The sequence below is a fragment of the Hippocampus guttulatus genome, chromosome 13 (assembly GCF_054856545.1).
Source record: "Hippocampus guttulatus isolate MCC_2025c chromosome 13, RoL_Hgut_1.0, whole genome shotgun sequence".
NCBI classification, from domain to species: domain Eukaryota; kingdom Metazoa; phylum Chordata; class Actinopteri; order Syngnathiformes; family Syngnathidae; genus Hippocampus; species Hippocampus guttulatus.
Genome location: NC_141273.1, coordinates 9,448,441 through 9,467,936, shown reverse-complemented (window position 1 = coordinate 9,467,936; position 19,496 = coordinate 9,448,441). Strand labels below are relative to the sequence as shown.

The 19,496-nt window shown below is 43.1% G+C and overlaps 2 protein-coding genes across 4 annotated transcripts in view; one reads left to right on the top strand and one right to left on the bottom strand.

Annotated features, from left to right (window-relative positions):
• Nucleotides 1-17,350, top strand: part of tmem63c (transmembrane protein 63C) — a 25,858-nt gene extending 8,508 nt beyond the window's left edge. The window contains exons 2-23 of one of the 3 annotated variants that reach the window (XM_086127252.1): nt 798-1,023; nt 2,772-2,851; nt 4,105-4,192; nt 4,325-4,362; nt 4,971-5,113; nt 6,344-6,395; nt 6,488-6,596; nt 6,836-6,909; nt 7,024-7,104; nt 7,180-7,300; nt 7,453-7,586; nt 7,674-7,796; nt 8,092-8,245; nt 8,323-8,429; nt 9,460-9,546; nt 9,641-9,706; nt 9,827-9,989; nt 10,068-10,173; nt 11,338-11,505; nt 11,602-11,714; nt 11,811-11,885; nt 13,220-17,350. In XM_086127252.1, the coding sequence (XP_085983378.1) occupies nt 814-1,023; nt 2,772-2,851; nt 4,105-4,192; nt 4,325-4,362; nt 4,971-5,113; nt 6,344-6,395; nt 6,488-6,596; nt 6,836-6,909; nt 7,024-7,104; nt 7,180-7,300; nt 7,453-7,586; nt 7,674-7,796; nt 8,092-8,245; nt 8,323-8,429; nt 9,460-9,546; nt 9,641-9,706; nt 9,827-9,989; nt 10,068-10,173; nt 11,338-11,505; nt 11,602-11,714; nt 11,811-11,885; nt 13,220-13,453 (2,526 nt within the window). In that variant the 5' untranslated portion in view covers nt 798-813 and the 3' untranslated portion in view covers nt 13,454-17,350. Of the gene's footprint in view, nt 1-797; nt 1,024-2,771; nt 2,852-4,104; nt 4,193-4,324; nt 4,363-4,970; nt 5,114-6,343; nt 6,396-6,487; nt 6,597-6,835; nt 6,910-7,023; nt 7,105-7,179; nt 7,301-7,452; nt 7,587-7,673; nt 7,797-8,091; nt 8,246-8,322; nt 8,430-9,459; nt 9,547-9,640; nt 9,707-9,826; nt 9,990-10,067; nt 10,174-11,337; nt 11,506-11,601; nt 11,715-11,810; nt 11,886-13,219 lie in introns of those variants that run through there. The other 2 variants (XM_086127253.1, XM_086127254.1) reach the window with 2 other exon arrangements.
• On the bottom strand, nt 17,134-19,496 carry LOC147196239 (tubulin beta chain-like). Its single transcript, XM_086127255.1, has 3 exons — nt 19,354-19,496; nt 18,562-18,806; nt 17,134-18,490 (listed from the first exon to the last, which is right to left on the bottom strand). Exons 1-3 carry the CDS (start codon nt 19,412-19,414, stop codon nt 17,681-17,683), a joined length of 1,116 nt encoding a protein of 371 aa, XP_085983381.1. The 5' UTR covers nt 19,415-19,496; the 3' UTR covers nt 17,134-17,680.

Here is a 19,496-nt window from a genome sequence, read left to right as displayed (position 1 = left end):
TATTTCATGGTTCAACCAAGCCTCTTCATTCTCTCAACAACAACAGGGTTGTCCCTGACTTCAAACTGATTTGTTCGCATCTCTCTGCAACAAATCCAGGTTGTTGTTTTTTAGGACTGTAAGGTTAATCAAATTGATTTCTGTGGTTTTTACGTGACATCTCAATTACATTTGTCAGATTGAGGAAAAGATCAATGGCTGCTAATGGAATCTAATGGTCATTAGACTGAACCTTGATGCTTGACCTGGTGCGGACCACAATGGCTTTGATTGCGCGGCTAAATGCTAACTTTAGAGCAGTGGTGTCAAACTAATTTTTTGTCGTGGGCCACTTTAGAGATACGTGTACCCTCGGAGGGCCTTTACGGCAGTGAAACCGAATAAATGTTTAATCATCTCATCGTATTATTACTTGTACAAAACTAATTGATGGATTACTAGTTTTTAAATCAGACAACTATTTGTGTGTTGTTTGTTCAATTATTGTTCAAGTGAGTGTAAATAGGACAGCAAAATTATTGCAAAGTCTGAACGTTATTTATTGCACATGACAATTTGGCATTTTGGGACAGCTTTTAGCAAGCATCATCAAAGTTGACACACGTGATTTGCTTCCGCGAGCCACATAAAATGATGTGGTGGGCCGGATCTGGCCCCCGGGCCTTGAGTTTGACACCAGTGCTTTAGAGACGGCGCATTTCGTCACTATTTTAGGAAATACACAACTATTTTTATACGATATACGATTACTTAAAAACATTGTCTTCTAAATGTCATTGTTCATTCTATTTGTTCAGGTATGGTCCAGTGCTGATGGCTGACTCTGCACTGTTCATGTCCAGAGCGCCCCCTGTGGAAGGGAGGTCCTTGGTGCTGAATGACCTGGATCTCCTGGACTCAATCGGGGATGAAAACAGCACAGCAGAGAGATGCTACCGCTCACACTCGCGCAGCAGTGTCCTCCAGGGTCTGCCCTTTGGGGGCATACCCACAGTCTTGGCCGTCAATGTGATCTTGTGGATGGTGAGCATTGCAGTCGCTGATCTGCACAGCGTACATTGAGACTTCCATATACACAGCTACTGTATTTATCACATAAACTTCAAAAAGGCTGTATTTTATAACTAGTCATTGACCTCAATGAAGTGTTAGCATAAGACGACTACGTACTGAAAGTCGGATTGATCATTTTGATTTTGTGCGGTGTGGAATTCAGAGTGTCTAAAAATATCTCTCTCTAGTCACTTTTGCATTCCCCTGCTGAGCTCATTTTACTCAGAGAAAGCCTCTGAAATCAAATCTGAGCACTCATTTTACTCCTTCAATACTCGGGGCCCCTCAGCTGTGACAAATAGTGCTGTTGTGAAAAGGTTTGTTTCAGAGTATTTTAGGCTTCTATCAATGTCGCTTAGCGTGCACAGGAACAAAAAAAAACATTTGAAAGTGCCAATTACAGTGACATCTTAAACTCTTTTTTTTGCCTGGAATAAAAAGTGTTTACAAGTGCAAACAAGGCTATTTTCCTCAAGTTTGGCAGATAATAATAGGCTTCCGTTCTCAGCTGTCAGCGAACTGTTTTTTGCTGTCAGGCCTTGTCAGGCTCCATTCTGCTCTGATACCACGCTCAATCTGCCACTTCCTTGTTTTAATTGGCTCATTTCATCACCGTGGGTTGTCTAGGCAACAGAGGGGCTTGAGCAATGTCTGTTAATGACAAGCATGAGTCAAAACATGCTTCCCGCCCCCCCTTGAAGGTAGCAGGAGCACGCCTCTGCATCAATTCCATCATCATACGGAATACATCATCTGAGGGATTGGAGGAGCGCGTGCCCACACATCAAGACAAAGACAAATAAAATAACAGCTCGTCAACGGATGTGAAGAAATAAACATGGGGAGATGATCTCAAAGTTTGCTCACATGCTGATTTATGGTCACTCCCCAGTCACGGTTGCCCTGATTGCTTACACATGTAAAGAATGAATCACTCATCAATTATGCTTCCATTACCATGGATGCTATTCATCACCCACCGACCTAAATCTCCCCTCGACTCACAAGACTAAATGATTTAAGGCGGTAATTGAAATTGAACTTTAATCAGCGTTTTTAGTCCTTTTTCATTTCTCATTCTGTTTGATACTCAGCCGGAACTATTTGAGGCTAATCCGCTTTAATGTGGCTGACTGCGGTATATTTTTAATCCACAATTGGATTGAATCCTATTTTACAAAAGGCAATTTTGCTCCACTTTAGTAACGTAAATGAGTCTTTTAGATTTGGCTGTTGACCGTATTTGTTGAGTGTGCGGCATGTATTTGTATGAGCAAGCTGACCTGCCTGGCGGTTTCCACGACAACCGTACACTACTCAAATGGAGCAAGATGTCTTGTAACGTTGTCATGGTCAAAATACATGATTTGCAATCAATGATATCAGAAAATTGATGGACGGATTTATGCATAACAAGACATCATATTATGTGTTATAATCCCCCCCCCCCCCCCCCCCGATGGATTAATTCTATCATGGTGGGAACACACGATTAATCTAAAAACATGAAATAGTTAATGGTGCCCATTTCAACACTTTTATAAGGTCAAACACCTTTTAGAGCGTATCTACCTGTGGGACAAATGAGGCTGCAACGTCATTAATAACGACTTAGCATAATTACCGGGAGATGACTCAAGGCTAATGACTACATTCTGTGCTGTTGTTGCAAATATGTCTTTGTGTAATGCATTTTCCATGTATGATTTGGTTCACAGTTCCTTTTACTCATCTTCTCCTGTCTGAGGAAGGCTGCTTGGGACTATGGCCGCCTGGCTCTGCTGATGGACAACGACAGGTGAATCCGTGTCTTTATGAAAATGGGTGATGGTAGCGGTGAGCCTTGGCAAAATTCAAGAAGGGAGGCATAAGGTTCTTCTCCGATGAAGGCACTGATGCTGCAACCACTAGCGCTCCCTGCTGGCTTTGTAGAGTACTGCATAGGATGCTCCGCATGTGTGAGATGTTACATTTGTCATCTGAGCTTTGGTGAAAAGGTTATTATTCATGGGAATTAACGAGATAACAATTTTACAATGTCTTCAAATCACTCATTGGTGCTTAGTACATCTTCATCACAGTTCTGGGGTTCGGGGGGCTCAGAATCTCGACCCCTGCCCTCCTGGGTGGATTGTGCATTTCCTTCCCCGTGCTTCCTCCTACATTCCATAAACGTACATGTCAGGTTAATTCAAGACTCTACGTTCTTTGTTGGTGTGAATGTGGCTTTAAGTGAATGCGTGTTTGTCTATATCGATTGACCACATTCTTTAAACAAGGAAATGATTACCAAAGCGGATGCAGTTAGAGATCATCGGGTATTCTGCCGGAAATTGTCCAATTTTAGTTAGTTGTTCTGGAAATTGTTTATTTATATGACAAATAATGTCACTTTGTTCATCTATCTGTGCCTCAGAGCTATAGTGACAAGCATAACAATTAAAGTCTCTGTAAAATCAAATGATATTGCTTTTTACCCTTCTTTGAACCGCTGCTTATCTCCTCCTCGCTTTCTACTGTAACACTGACACTGCAAAGCTTTTTGCTGAGCTACGGATAACTTTGTATCCAAACCAGCAGGGAAAGGCACCTGTTCGGTCACTTAGCCACCAGTGCCGAATAAGGACAAGCTGGCATCATGCTGCCATCACCCCTGCACTGTCCTGAGACCTACACTACAGTGCGCCCTGCGGAAACTATCGTTGTTGTTTTTTGTTTTTGTTTTTTTAACTCATTCAATGGGATCAGGTTGCTCTGAGCTCTCGTCTCTCAAGCTGCTCGCAACCTCCAGGGGGCAGATTTGTATTTGCTAAATATTCTGTGTTGTTTTAACAATCATAATCATCCTGACTTTCTTTGCTATTCCCCTTAACTTAACAATTTGTAGTTTATTTAAATTATGTCGCTTGTTTTGCAATGTCATGGTCAACCCAAGAACACAGACAATAGTTGGGTCGGGAAATAATTTCAACATCTCCTCGGATGACATGTCAGTTTAGTGAAGGTTTTTTTTTTTTTCTCCTAATCATATTTGTTGTCCTCACACTTTAGTCTCACATCCCTGTTCTATGGAGAACCAAGTGAGAAGGAGAAGTCTCCCTCTGAGTCGAGCCCTTCTGACTCTGAGACAAAGGACATTGTAAGTTTTACCTTTGCGGTGATGTTTTTAGTTGCTACTATTAAGGCCCCGACGGAGACAATAATGTCATTGAGACACTTCACTAATGTAGTATTGTGAAAACTAATCTTCTGAATGCTTCTGTTATTCCAGGGGTTCTGTTCATGGCTCACATCTCTTTACCATATGAAGTAAGTTGACTTTGACTTTTTTTTTTTTTTTTTTTTTGTAATGGCCCTCTGTTCTCAAAAGCTGATGTCATTGTAAAATCTAAAGTCATGTTCTCTCTCATTGATGAGCAAAAACAAACAAGTCTGGCCTCATGTAACCACTGGTGCCGAGGTTTCCCACTGAGTGTTTGCTCTGACTCGGACTGACATAACAGATTCAGGGTTGTAAAAAAAAAAAAAACAATTTCCATGGTGTTCATTGCTTTCCATAGTATTATGGTGGGGTTTGGCTGCCTGCTTTTAGCTCTCGTGCCAGTGACTAACTCTGGGATCCCTGGGAAAAGTGTAAAGCCACCCTGTAAGTTCTTCATGTGTGTGGGCTCTTGTGAGACCAGCATCCCCTTTTTTTTTTTTTTTAATTCTATTTTATATTCTCGGTTTTCCCAAACTTCCTGTCAAGTAACCACCAAACCAGTGGTGCCACAGCTTTACTCTGGATGAGTGAAAATAGACAATACCTGCATACATTCTGATTGACATTTGTCTTTCTATTTCGAAAGTATAATATATTTGGGATTGTCCTCTTGATAGGGCCCCCCTCTAAGACAGTTGTCGCTTTGTTTCTGTAGGGACGAGGAGATCCGCAGCAAGTGTGGCATTGACGCCGTAACTTATTTGTCCTTCCAGCGCCACATCATCCTGCTCATGACTGTGGTGTGCCTGCTGTCTTTGGCTGTGATCCTGCCAATCAACTTTTCTGGGAATCTCTTGGGTATTTTGGCCCCTCATATGATGGAATTACGAAAACGTTTGGGCCTTGAGAGACAACTTGCCCAACTCAGTCCACTCCGAAATAGCACCACATTAAATTTGCAATCAAAGAAACTGTCATAACTGCACAAAAGCGCAATAGAACCTCGCGCAACTATGCCACATACATCTCTTGGAGCAGTTCACAATCAATGTTTATCCAATAACATGACAAGGACATGAAAAAAAAAAGTCATACGTTTTGATGAATGTAAATCTCTCCTCCTGGTGGGTTTTGTTATCCAAGTTAGCTATAATAAATTTCACTCAAACCAACGAATCCGAGGATGGAAACATGCTGACGCAGCTGTCCCTGTGAGGACGAATTAGAAATCTGATTAGTTGAAGAAACCGTCTCCGTGCTAATATAGTTCAAATTGTAGCTGAAGGCCCTTGGAAGATTAGATTGACATGGACATGACACGGAGGCCAAAATTTGATTGGAAACAAAAAATAAGTAAGTCACACATACAGAAAGCAGTGCTGCCAAGAGAAATGCTCCGAAATGAAGAAAATTGACTGTCGGGAATAAATTAATAGCATTTTTAATGCAACAACATTTTGACAATTTAGGTTGCTCAGGGGAGCAGAGAAAGGACTTGCTGGCTGTTACACCCCACAACTGACTGGCACAAAGGGGAAATGGGGTGGGCGAGGGGTGTTGCACAATTCAGACCTCAGAAATAGAATTGCATGGAGAAGGAGTTTTTTTTTTCCTGTTAATACACACGCGAAGGCGTCAAATGGTAGGGGGGCAAAGCGAGTTGCTAAATAGCAGTGAAAACGCCTTTTGGCAGTTGTGTGTTTATTTTTTTGGAAGTGTTGAGCAAGCCACTCTATAATGGGATGAAGGCAGGATCCATTTTGGTGTCAAAGTGGAGCCGGGCAGTCCACAGAACCACTTTATTGCTGCTGACTGTCATCTTACAGAGCAATGTGCCACCCTTGTCATTACACAAACAAGTCGGTCGTTGACGGACTGCCCCTAGCAACAGCAAACAAAGAACAACCAAATTAAGAGAGTTGGGCCTAAATGTGAGTGAATTTAAATGTTGTGAGAAATGTCATTCAGATGATGAGATTGCTTACAAAGTATCTGAAAATAGTAAAGTTCGCCTCACCCAAATGAGGAGGTTTTCTTCAGGTCCAATTAAAATGTTTCTCTCTCTGTCATGTTTCATTATTTTTACAGGAGACAGTCCTGAGAACTTTGGAAGAACAACACTGGCTAATGTTAGCGCAAAGTAAGCCTAACGCGGTGTGCTTGACAGCTCATGTTATGTAAACCGTGAAATACATAGTTCGGACTATAACAGTGATTCTTTTGGCCCAACAGGGACAACTTCCTGTGGCTGCACGCCATATTTGCGTTAGTCTACTTCCTCATCACGTTCCTATGTATGGCTCACCACTCCATACGGCTGCAGTACAGAGAAGATGAGAAGGTCAGTTGGTCAATGCAACAAAATGAGGAGAATTGAGTGTTTGGGAATAAACTGCTAACATTTCCTGGAACAAACACTAGAATAGACAATTTTAGGCCATAGATGTAATACAGTCAAATTAAAAAAATGCTTTGTCAGGCTGATACTGTCAAACCATGGTGGCATTGATCACTGGTCCAGCGTGATTCATTATTTTCCTCATGTATGACAAGTCTCATGTTGTTTGCATCGTGTTCCAGGTTGCAAGAACACTGATGATCACATCCATACCCAGAGACATTTCAGACCCAGGACTGATTACCAAACACTTACAGTAAACATATTTTCATTCTTTATCTCACTTCAAAAGTTTGATTTCCCTGCATAAGATTTGTGTTCATACCGATGGATGATTTTTGAAAATATTTTCTCCTTTTTGTTCCTCCAGTGAGGCTTACCCAAGTTGTACCGTCACCGACATACGCTTCTGCTTCGACATCAACAAGCTAATGAGGCTGGACTTAGAGAGGTAAAGTAACAGTTTTAAAGTCAACATTTGCCACCCAAATTCCTACGATGTGTCTAAGAGATTTGGTTTTTACAGGCGCAAGGCGATGAAAGGCAGACTGTACTTTGCCACAAAATCTCAAAAGGAGGGGAAGATCATGATGAAGACCCACCCGTGCGCTCAAATATTCTGCTGTGACATTTGTGGCTTTGAAAAGGTATGCAAGTTGAACATGACTTCGAGTTGATGGTGACTTGTGCTGCACTGACATAAGAATTCCACGAGGTGGAGCTGCAGTTTCAATGTACTGTAGTGCACATCTGTGTCTCTGATTGTCTTGATGGAGCGAGTGTTTAACTTTCATTGCAGGTGGATGCAGAACAATACTACAGCGAGTTAGAAGAAAAATGGACTGATGAGTTCAATGCTGAGAAGAACCGCATCTATATGAAGCGGCTGGGCATCGCTTTTGTGACATTTCGGGATGAGAGGATGACGGCTGTGTGAGTGTATCGGAAGCCATCAAAACATATCCCTTTTGGCCAGATAGTGAACAGAACGATTGCAGCATTTGATGTTGTGTTTTGTAGAATTGTGAAGGATTACGGTCGTGTGCGCTGCCGCAGACAACCCCAGCAGTCCAGCATCACCACAGTGGTACAGTCTCACCAGTGGGGAATCAGCTACGCACCCGCTCCCAGTGACATCATCTGGTCAGTGTTTGCATATTTGTGGTTTGGTCATTTTTGGGAACCTATCCTCTGTTATTTGCTGAGAAACTCATCTAATTGCTGTTTTGTGCTCAGGTATGTGTAATTTAAAATTATTGCTTTGGTGCCATCTTGTGGTGTTATGGTGCCAAGGAAGTATGATGAAGTGAGGGGGAGGAGCTTCATTAGTTAAGACCTTGTCAAATCTAAAAAAAAAAATAATAATTAAGTGTTTTGGCGCAATCTTGTGGCATCTGTAGGCATGTTGAGCTCATTTCCCATCCAACTCCCCACTCAGGGAAAACTTGTCAGTCTCTGGCTCTCGCTGGTGGCTTCGCTGCGTCCTCCTCAACATCCTCCTCTTTCTGCTGCTCTTCTTCCTCACCACTCCCGCCATCATCGTCAACACCATGGACAAGTTCAATGTCACCAGGCCTGTGGAGAGTCTCCAGGTCAGATTCGGAGACCAAGTGGGATGAAAGCTGCTGCTTGTCCAAACGTATGTGTTCCTTCTCTCTCTGCCCACCAGAACCCTATCATCACTCAGTTCTTCCCAACCCTCCTGCTGTGGGTGTTTTCAGTCCTGCTGCCCTTTATTGTCTACTACTCGGCCGTCTTTGAGGCCCACTGGACCAGGTACTGAGCATCTCTTGCTTCCTTGTGACTCTGTCTTTTTTTTTTTTTTTTTTTTTTACCCTCCATCGTTCCCCCCCCCCCCCCTGTTGCTCTCGTTACTCTCCCTCTGTCGCCGCTTGCACTCTTATTCTGGGAAGGTTGTCATAGAGATCTCCATGCGAGGACAGCGATAATGCACAGCAGTCGTCGCGCACTGCTCCTCGGAGCAGCGGGAGGCGGAGTGGAGCAGCTGCACACTGGGGAGACAACCTCATGCAACACCTATGAGCACCCTCTCTTTACATAACCACCCCCACAAACGTGTTGTGCAGGCGTGATGTGTGAGGGACCGAATGCAAATCAACAGTTTACTGAAGTGGAAAGCCTAGCTGCTGCTAATGAGGCCGCCAGCTCCATAACAAGTCCACTGATACGCCATGGCGCCATTTTCGTGCTGTATTTATCATTTTTGATGGAGCTCCAGAGGTATTAACATACACTCACTGGCCACAACGTGGCCTACGGCTGAGCAGTCTAATGACATGAGAAAATAACTGCCCTTTCAAAGCTAATGATGCTCATTTGTGATCGACGGCGTCGGAGAATGATTAATGGATTCTATTCGTCAACATGCTTGTCAGAAACGTAATAGATACCTTGCTGATATGGGTTTTCGTGATCAAGTTGAGGGCTACAGTTAACCCCCTACTTCATTGTATTTTAGCATTCAAATGGTAATTTTCACTTGCCCGTTGATGGCGTTTTAAATTGGGTTAGCATTAAACCAGCAGACATTCATTAGTCTCTCTCTCTCTCTCGCTGTATGTATGTACTGTATGTGTGTGTGAATATATATATATATATATATATATATATATATATATATATATATAATGTATTTTTTTACTGTATTGATGCATGTTGTGCAATATTACTCTCAAAGGAATGTTATCCACAGCTTTCTAATCCAATTGCTAAAGTGGCTATTGAAGTGTACTTACTATGTCTGTATTACACAGTGATGCCCTTGTCATTTCTTTGGTTTTCTCAGATCCAATGAGAACCAGGTCACAATGCACAAGTGCTTTTTACTCCTAGTTTTTATGGTCCTCATCCTGCCCTCCCTTGGTCTGTCCAGGTGCGCCCACAGAAACACACATGAACATTTGATGCAAAAAACATGACACTGTAGATTTAACCGTTGTTTACTTTGTATTATGTTTACTCTGTAGTCTGGACCTGTTCTTCACTTGGCTTTTTGATGTCAACTTTCTTGATGAAAAGGAAGTCAAATTCCAGTAAGATGCAAAACATGTCCCCCCCCCCCCCCCCCCCCCCCCGTGTGTGTGTGTGTGTGTGTGTGTTCAAATATGTTTTTCTTAAGAATCAGTGACAATTTCATCTTTCGGTATGCGCAGGTGTGTCTTTCTCCCTGACAACGGTGCATTCTTTGTAAACTACGTGATCACTTCCGGGCTGATCGGCACAGCCATGGAACTGCTCCGTATCCCGGCGCTGACAGTGTATGGCCTCCGCCTCTGCTTCGCAAAGTCTCAGGCTGAGCGTATTCATGTCAAACGGGTGAGCTGGTTGGCTCTTCTCGAAGCTTTACCAAGTTTTCCAGATCGTGGTCAAGTTCTATTGTGCATATGTATGCAGACTCAAACCTATGAGTTCCAATTCGGCCTGGAGTACGCCTGGACCATGTGTATCTTTGCTGTCAGTGTGACCTACAGCATCACTTGTCCTATTATTACACCCTTTGGTGAGTGACACACACTAAGCAACACATAGTCTCGCACCCTCTCTTTCCTGTGTGTGTGTGTGTGTGTGTGTGTGTGTGTGTGTGTGTGTGTGTGTGTGTGTGTGTGTGTGTGTGTGTGTGTGTGTGTGTGTGTGTGTGTGTGTGTGTGTGTGTGTGTGTGTGTGCGTGTGTGCGTGTGTGCGTGTGTGCGCGTGTGCGCGTGTGCGCGTGTGTGTGCGCGTTAACCTCACTCTCCTCTTCGGCCTGCCAGTCCAGTGTAGAGTGGAAATTTGATGCCCTCGTCCCAGAGACTAAGTTGACTAAGGATTTTTTATTTTTTTTTTAAATGCCAGACACCCACTCTCTTCTCTCTCGGAAAGAGATGAAGCACTTGCAGTCAATCTGCTTCTGCAATTAAATGCACACTTTCTAAGTGCAGCGGGAGACAGCACTGACATGCATTGGGTTCTTGGTTGTAGGATTTTTTTTCATGCGTTGTGCTCACAACACAAAACAGCATCTCAGAAACAGAGCTAGTGCATAACCCCTCAAGAGTAATTAGGGTGATGATATTTACCCTAAAACCTGTGCGTCGTACATGATGAATGTTCCATTCAACAGGGAGATATGATGTGATGCTTTCAGAGAGTTCAGTCAACAGAATGTTGAAAATTCGTGGGAGCATTTCATTACTTGCAACCCAAGTATACTCTTTTGGTACGTACGAGCAACAATTTGTTCTTGACAGTGCTACTTATACGTTATTGTCTAGTAGAATATATACTGTTGTTTTAAAAACGTATAGTACAACACTTATTAATACCTTATCGTTCAATACAAGAAAAGACAAGGTCGTTTTAATAATTACAACTATTTGCACTACGGTCTTGGAGTGAACGCCCTAAAATGTTAAGATTGAATATTGTTTTGTCAATGCAATCACACTGGTGTCCTAAATGTGTTTCTGTTATTGAAAAACAAATCACTTAATTGTGTCGCCATTAAGGTTATTGAACTTTGCTGTGCGCACGGAGTCAGAGGCTGTCATGTGTGAATTTGGCAGTGATTTAAAAAATCTTGCTTTGCGTGTTGAGACGTTTTTATATCTTTGTCAATGTGTGTGCTGGATGTGATTGGAGTCGAAGGTCTAATGTTGATTAAATCTGTGTTACTGTCCCTCTTCAGGTCTGCTCTATGTGATCTTGAAGCACATGGTTGACCGCTACAACATCTACTATGCATATGTTCCCACCAAGCTCAACCAGCACATCCATACAGCCGCCATTCATCAGGTCATCTTGGCGCCCATCCTCTGTATCTTCTGGCTGCTCTTCTTCTCCATACTCAGATTAGGTACTGCTTCATTTTAATCCCGTTCCCTCATTAATACCTGCGATTGGGCCATGCGCCCTTGTTGACGTGATGAATTATTGCCTGCTGCCTTTACAGGTGCAGTGCATCCCATAACTTTGTTTACTTTGGTGTCACTGCTTTCCTCCATTGCCGTTTCCTTTTTCCGCTTGTGCCTTAAAAAGCAACCAAACAAGTCAACCAGCTACCAGGTCAGCCTGATCAGACTTCAACTTCACACCTTTGATAAATGGATCATTATGTTTAATGCGTCTCAGTTTGCCATGATACATTTGTGTTGATTTCAGATGTCCAATCAACCAGCAGAGCGAACACTCCCTGATGCAGAAAGGACTACAGTTACTTCAACCACCGCTTCCAATGTAACGTACAATTTTTGCTACTATCACCTAGTCTAATTTACAATTTGCCATGTTTTTAAATTGTATAAACATGTGATTCATTTTTACCTGTAAATTGTTCATTTTGATGGTTGACTGAAAATAGTCCACAAGATTTGTGTGTTGAATTGGAACACTTAATATTTGTGTCTGGACAGCTTCACAAGCTAAAACAGACAAATACTGCATACTAAGTATGTCCCCAAAAATTTGACACCCCACTATTACATTGGAATGCATTTCATCACATGACATCATGTAAAGTGATTTCATGCAGAGTTTAAAATGTTCTCAGCCCCAGTCAACCACAATACATAAAAATTCTGATGTGACATCATGTACTGTGTCAAAAATCTACCAAAAAAATAAATAACTTATTCTGACGATAAACCAGTCCTAATTTCTTAACAGCAATATGCTATCCAAAATACAAAGAAAATAGTTTTCCTTTTACTGCCTTTGTAAGGTGATGTAATCTGTCTATTCTCTACCCACATGTGGATTTAAAACAATAAAATAATTCATCATGTTGGTTAATACCATTATGCAAATTTTAAACCGTGGAAGTCAATGAATTGAGCCCTGCGGTACTCCACAAGTTCTAAAGCTTTCTGTTGAAACTGTGTCAATGATAGATTAAAGTATGACAGTATTCCTGCCTTTTGTTGATCTGTTAGAGCTATTTTATTTTTGAGTTTGTTTTTTTTTTTTTTACTTATACTGTTGATCGTCCAAAGGCCCCAAAAGTGGATTTGGAGTTCAGGCAAATATGCCTCGAAAGTCAAACAAAACTTGCCGTAAAAACCTTTGCCACACACACCTTTTAGAAAGAGTTTGTAAGAGATCACTGAGCGTACCACACTTGATTTCACCAATACTTGCCACTAGGTGACAAAATTGTTCTGCAAATATCCTCTTCCTTATTGTAATCAGTCAGACATCTCACTAAGGTTACGTAAGTAGTTTTACCTCATTTGTATTCGTTTTTTATTGCACGGTGATTCACTTCTCCACATATGGGTGTTCAGAAAGTCACTGTGCAGTACGCACTTATATTTTGCCAAATTATAGTTAGGAATGTTCAAATATCGAAACATTGCCTGTGCAGTTCTGAAGGCTTTATGATGGCCACATACATTATAGTTCAGTGGATGTACATAAAAGAGTTCTGAAATGGGAACAACTTGGGAGCCAACTAACCGTCACGGAAGGGATTCGGTTGCACTCAGGAAGTCACACCATACTGAAAATTCTCTGAACCGCATGACCTGATCGACTGAGTAACACAGTTACTGTATACATTGATATCCCTTCAGCTGTTTGTGGCATCCGTACTGTTGGAGCCAGAGCTCGCGTTGACCCCCATGCCCTCCCCGGCCCACCACAGCTATGGCGCCATGGCCTGCTCCCAGAGTTCAGCCCATGGCCCAACAGAAGAAGAGGAGGAGGGAGAGGAAGAGCACACCCAGACCTGTGAGACTCCGCTCCAAGACCCCCCCGACACTTCCTGCTCCAGCCCACTCATGGACAGCCCAGTGGGCTCCCAGTAATGCCACCCTCCCCCTAACGCTGGTTTCCACGTGTACGTCTCCTGAGATCATGCTGCAATGCCACGTTTTCTCTCTCTCCACTTGACCTCGGATTCCAACTTTGCTGCCTCGTAAAAGTGGAGATGATTCAAATGACGAGAGCTGAAGAGGATGTGACGAAAATACTGGATCCGTGTCGTCATGTCCAGAATATTTCACACACCCGAACCACCCGCCAGTCACTTTAGATTCCATCCTCCTTCATGACTCTCCATCTTCAAGTGACTCAAAGCAATGGAAGGCAAACAGTCTTTTGGTATCTGTGACAAATGCGATACATGTCGTGCCCCTCGAACACGAGTAGAGGTGAAAGATGCCACCAGAGTGGGTGGTGTGAGCAGACTTGCCCTGCCAGACTGACAGAGCGGTCCCGGCTCGAGTGATATCTGGTTGATGGCGGCCAGAGCGCGGCGAGGCTGAGGAGGGTGCATCGAGTTGCGAAGCCATCTGCAGTGAGAGAGCTGACAGACTGAGTGTGCAATGTAACGCAAAGATGTACTGTAAGATATGTACACCCTCTATCCTTCCCCGAGCACAGGCAGCGCTACTCTGCGAAGCTTGTCAGACTTACTTCAGCGTTTATTTTTGCTCCTGTATGTGTTGTTGGTATTGGGCTTTGGCTTTTTGATTTGTTGAATTAAGTTGATGATTATCCTGTTTTGACCGTGTAGTTCAATGTTTCCCAACCTTTATTAAGCCAAAAAAAAAATTCTCACCGCACCACTAATGTCACAAATGTTCTTGATGTACTTTCTGCCATCTAGTGGACGAGCATTTAATTGTTCTTCCTGTCACTATATATCACTGACATAGATTTTTTTTTTTGTGTTAAATAAATGGACCAATTATACAATACAATACATGCTGATTTATATAGCGCTTTCACAACAGCGACAGCTGTAACAAAGCGCTTCACAAAACAGTTAACATAAAGTAAAATAATAAACACAACACATAACATAAAACACGGACAGTCGTGCAGTCCTAACCACTTTTCCGTCACACGCTTTGTTGTTTGAAGCAGTTTGAGATGAAAGAGGAGAGAATCAAAGTGTCCTTTAACCAGTGGATCAGAGACGTCATGCTCAAAATGTGCACACGTCGACTACAAGCTAAGTTAAGTGAAAATGGACAATTTCTTATTTTCTGATGTATGTGCCATGGCTCACTGTTTGGGCATAACTATTGTATTAATGCAGGGTTTTTTTTTTGTCTGTCTACATATTCTGGTCTCTGTGCTGAAGCAAATGCCACCTTGTGTCACAGATAAAGCTGTCATGGTGTGCAGATAACATTATGATACATTCCGTTCACGTTTTGTGTGCTTCAAACAATACTTAGACATCAGTCATAACTAAAAACTGCCCATCCATTAATTTTATACTACTTATCTTCAAGTGGGTCACGATGAATTGGAGCCTGTCCCAGCACATTTTACAGCCTGCATTGATCACAATCCAATCACAGGACTCCTTTTTAGACAAAAAAACATTCCCTCTCACATTGTCACCTGTCTGGGAGGAAGCTGGAGTAACCATAAAAATCCTACGCAAGCACGCGGAAAACATGCAATTTCTCACACAGGAAGGTCGGACCCAGGATTGGAGCCCTCAAACCTCAGAACGTGAGGCAGACATGTTCGCCACTAGTACACCGTGCTGACTTTCAAAAATTGCCTCCTTCAGTTTTGACTAAAAGTTATAGCTTTGTCCCAAAATGGGTGATCATAGTTTGCAGCGTAATGGGTGAATTTGTCAATTCCTACAAGTTCCTTGTTTTTGTTTTGCTAATATCTCAAGCGGGTTTTCTCCAGGTACTCCGGTTTCCACCCACATTCCAAAAACATGCATGGCAGGCTGATTGAACACTCTTAAACTCTCCCTAAGTGTGAGTGTGAGCGTGGATGGTTGTTCGTCTCTGTGTGCCCTGTGATTGGCAGGCAACCGGTTCAGGGTGCCCCCCGTCTACTGCCCGAAGACGGCTGTGATAGGCTCCAGCACCTCCCGTGACCCTCGTGAGTAAAAACGGATCAGAAAATGGATGGATGGATAATATCCCAAGCTTCTGTGCATATTTACTGCTCAGTCCTGAAACACATTTACCGGTAGATATGGCAGCACCAATGGTAGAATGTGTTATACAAACTTCTAAGCCGCTTTGGGTGGCTTTAAAACGTAAGATTTCAGTGGAAAATATTGTGGTTTTATATGCTAACGTGGCCAGCTAGCATCATGTTGTGAGGGTATAATGTAGGTGGAAAAGCAGGAAATCTACCATTTACATATTTTGCTATCAAAATTAATGATGTTCCACTTGTGATGCATCCCGCATGTTCTTGGGTTTCCAAGGGCAAGAGGACTGTCAAAGGGTTAAAGACTTGATGAAACTAATGTGCCAACTCCACTAACCGGAGTCTAACTGCTTTCAGTCACTTGTGTCTCAGAAAACACAAAACAATTCACAGAGGATGCGCTGTGGTCGTCTCCAAAAGCTTTTTGTTTTTGAAATTGTATGTGTACTTTGTACCAAAAGCAACATGAACTGTGTTAGCGTAACATTGAGCTAATGATTTCTACTCGTTGGTCGAACATTGTGTGGTGCGTGTGACCCGTCATTTGATTCTTGTATATCTGCTGTCTGCGTGAGTAGTTGAGTCTGCTGTCTGCGTGAGTAGTTGAGTCATTATATGCTGTTTATTTACAATACCGTCTGAATTTTAGTTTGATATCGGGAGTTTTCTTCTCGGTGGAATTTCGGCGTGAATGTACGGTAATATGACTGCAATATGTCCCGTCACCCTCACCCTGCGATCGTCTTTTTGCTGTGCCTTGAAGAACCACTCCCTTCCGTGTGACAATCCAGCATGGCCTGAAATATGCTGCATGAACTGTAGACTAAAGAGCAGGCAAACTAATAATAGAGGACAACATAAAATGCTGCTTAAAAAAAACGGAGCTTTTTGGTCAGTGGTTTTATGGTTCTTTTAGGCAGCAAACACCAGTCATTGTGAGCTAATTCCAACAATATTCAGTTATCCACTCAGATTCCACCTCATTTGTCTTCATAGAAACGCAGCATGAAAAGATATGGAGGCAGGGCAATACTGGGTTTGATTGCTCCTATGTATGGACAAGAAAGTCCTTGAGCTGTTGATTCATGACAAATTGATTCAGCTGTTGATTCATTTGAAGATCATGTGACAGTGACTCTGCAAAGTGACCTTGTGTGGACATTTTTGCTCTTTCCAAGATTTCAATTAAATCTACTGTATATTTAGAGAGGGGGGTCCTCAAAGGTATGTGCTGGCATGGTGTGCGTGTGGAGAATTCACCATTGATGGGGAGAGACATACAAAGTGTGGCAGAAAAGATCCAGGACTGGTTATGGGAAAAAATATATTTCAAACCCAAACTACAAGTCTTCCTCTTTGATGTGGGACAGGTGATCAACCAGCAGAAGAGTGCTTATGACAATTGCTTCATTCAGTGGGCGAGAAAAGGCCTGCTCACAAGGGAGAACATTGCTGTGCTGAGCAAACTCCACTCAATGTGTTTTAACCTGTTTTGAAGATGTGGAGGACGTCAAAATAGCTGTGATGTTGACGTTGCCGAGGATCTTGAAAGAATCCCTCTACGAGTGAAAGAAAAGGCTAGAAATAAATTTTTGAAGGGGACAACTTGTAGCCAGGATTTGAAGTACCGGTATATCATTTTTTGGCATGTCTTGTATTCAATTGTAATGTCTTTACCGATTTGTTGCTTTACTGTTGTATGTTAGTTGCTCCATGTACAGCTATTTGTATGCAGCGATGGCTGTCTGAAAGTGCTCTATAAATAGACGAGTTGAGAATGTTTGGAACACCAGGTCTCATGAGCCTTGATCTCAAGAATCCAGCCTCGACATGGTTTCACCTTCCACAAAAACCACTCGACAGTCTTTGTCAACAAGTCAAATGCTGGTTGTCCATAAAAGCAGCAACATGTCACTCAGACACGTGCCGGGACTACGTGGAATTGCTCAACAGCTACCATGCTACATGAATGCCCTGTTGAGCAACATCATTTAATATGACAAGGCTGAATTATTTTTATTCCAAGATCTACAAAAAAGCCCTGGCCACACTGAAGACCAGCCAATGCCAGTTTCTTCATTTGCCAGTGAATGCACTGACATTGTTATCTTCAAGCTTTAGTCGTCTTCAGCCTCCTCCTCACCTTCCCCTTCATCCTCAGCAGTAGCATCCTGGTACTGCTGGTACTCGGACACCAAATCATTCATGTTGCTCTCAGCTTCCGTGAACTCCATCTCATCCATACCCTCACCCGTGTACCAGTGCAGAAAGGCCTTACGGCGCAGCATGGCTGTGAACTGTTCAGAGATACGCTTGAACATCTCCTGGATGGCTGTGGTGTTGCCGATGAAAGTGACGGCCATCTTGAGGCCGCGGGGAGGAATGTCACAGACGGCGGTTTTGACGTTGTTGGGGATCCATTCGACAAAGTAGCTGCTGTTCTTGTTCTGGACGTTGAGCATCTGCTCATCCACTTCCTTCATAGACATTCGCCCACGGAACACAGTGGCAACTGTTAGGTAGCGGCCTTGACGCGGGTCGCACGCCGCCATCATATTCTTGGCATCGAACGCTTGCTGGGTGAGCTCGGGTACCGTGAGTGCTCGGTACTGTTGGCTCCCCCTGCTGGTCAGCGGGGCAAAGCCTGGCATGAAGAAATGCAATCGAGGGAAAGGTACCATGTTGACAGCCAGTTTACGGAGGTCAGCGTTGAGCTGGCCTGGGAAACGCAGACAGGTCGTGACTCCGCTCATGGTGGAGGATACAAGGTGGTTCAGGTCTCCGTAAGTGGGCGTGGTCAGTTTCAGTGTACGGAAGCAGATGTCGTAGAGAGCTTCATTGTCAATGCAGTAGGTTTCATCTGTGTTCTCAACAAGCTGGTGGATGGAGAGAGTGGCGTTGTAGGGTTCGACCACAGTGTCTGACACCTGATGGAAAAAAAGTGCATGCATTTAGCATCGTTAGCCAACACAAACTTTATATAACAAGGACGGCTAACCTTGGGGGAGGGCACCACACTAAACGTATTCATGATCCTATCGGGGTACTCTTCGCGAATTTTGCTGATGAGCAGGGTTCCCATGCCCGATCCAGTTCCACCACCAAGAGCATGTGTAAGCTGGTACCCTTGTAGGCAGTCACAGTTCTCAGATTCTTTGCGTACCACATCCAGAACCGAGTCGACCACCTCAGCTCCCTCTGTGTAGTGACCTTTCGCCCAGTTGTTACCAGCACCGCTCTGACCTATGGAGGAAAAAATGACCTTTGTCAATTTAACAGTCCTAATCATCCATTTTCTATAGTTACTGCTTATCCTGTTCAGTGTTGCAGGGAGCAGCAGCCTGGCCCAGTTGACTTTGGGCGCACAGTTGACTACATTCAATCACTCACATCGTCAGAGATGGAAACTAATCACGCTGCCTGCCTTGTAGTCGGGTGAATGACCCACTACACTGAAAAAAAATGGTGTGTTGAATTCGCTCAATTGTATTTCATGGATCCAGATGATTTTAATTCATGCGCCCACTTGACAAAATACAACTGAGCAAATTCAACAAAACCTTTTTCAATGTACACCTTCAATAACTACAGTCATTAACATGTTCAGATTAAGTAGGATTTATGCACATCGCATGCACGCAACACAATTCTTTTGTCAAATCTAACCGGGGTCACTCTTGCATGCAGTGCTAAATCAAATACATTACGCTGACATTTTTGAACATCAAGATCTGATGTGTGACCATAACCATTTGTCTAGTGATACAGGAGCTAATTTTAAATCACTCACCAAACACAAAATTGTCAGGTCTGAATATCTGTCCAAAGGGTCCGGATCTCACAGAGTCCATGGTACCTGGTTCCAAGTCCACAAGAACAGCACGTGGCACATATTTACCTCCTACATGGAAAAGAATGACAATGGTACGATAT

What these genes read in the sequence shown, in the direction of transcription:
- LOC147196239 (XM_086127255.1), bottom strand. Translation starts at nt 19,414, where the DNA reads ATGGACTCTGTGAGATCCGGACCCTTTGGACAGATATTCAGACCTGAC. An exon ending in ACCTGACAATTTTGTGTTTG is followed by an intron (nt 18,807 to 19,353) that starts GTGAGTGATTTA and finishes TTTCCTCCATAG; the next exon opens with GTCAGAGCGGTGCTGGTAAC. An exon ending in GTGTGGTGCCCTCCCCCAAG is followed by an intron (nt 18,491 to 18,561) that starts GTTAGCCGTCCT and finishes TTTTTCCATCAG; the next exon opens with GTGTCAGACACTGTGGTCGA.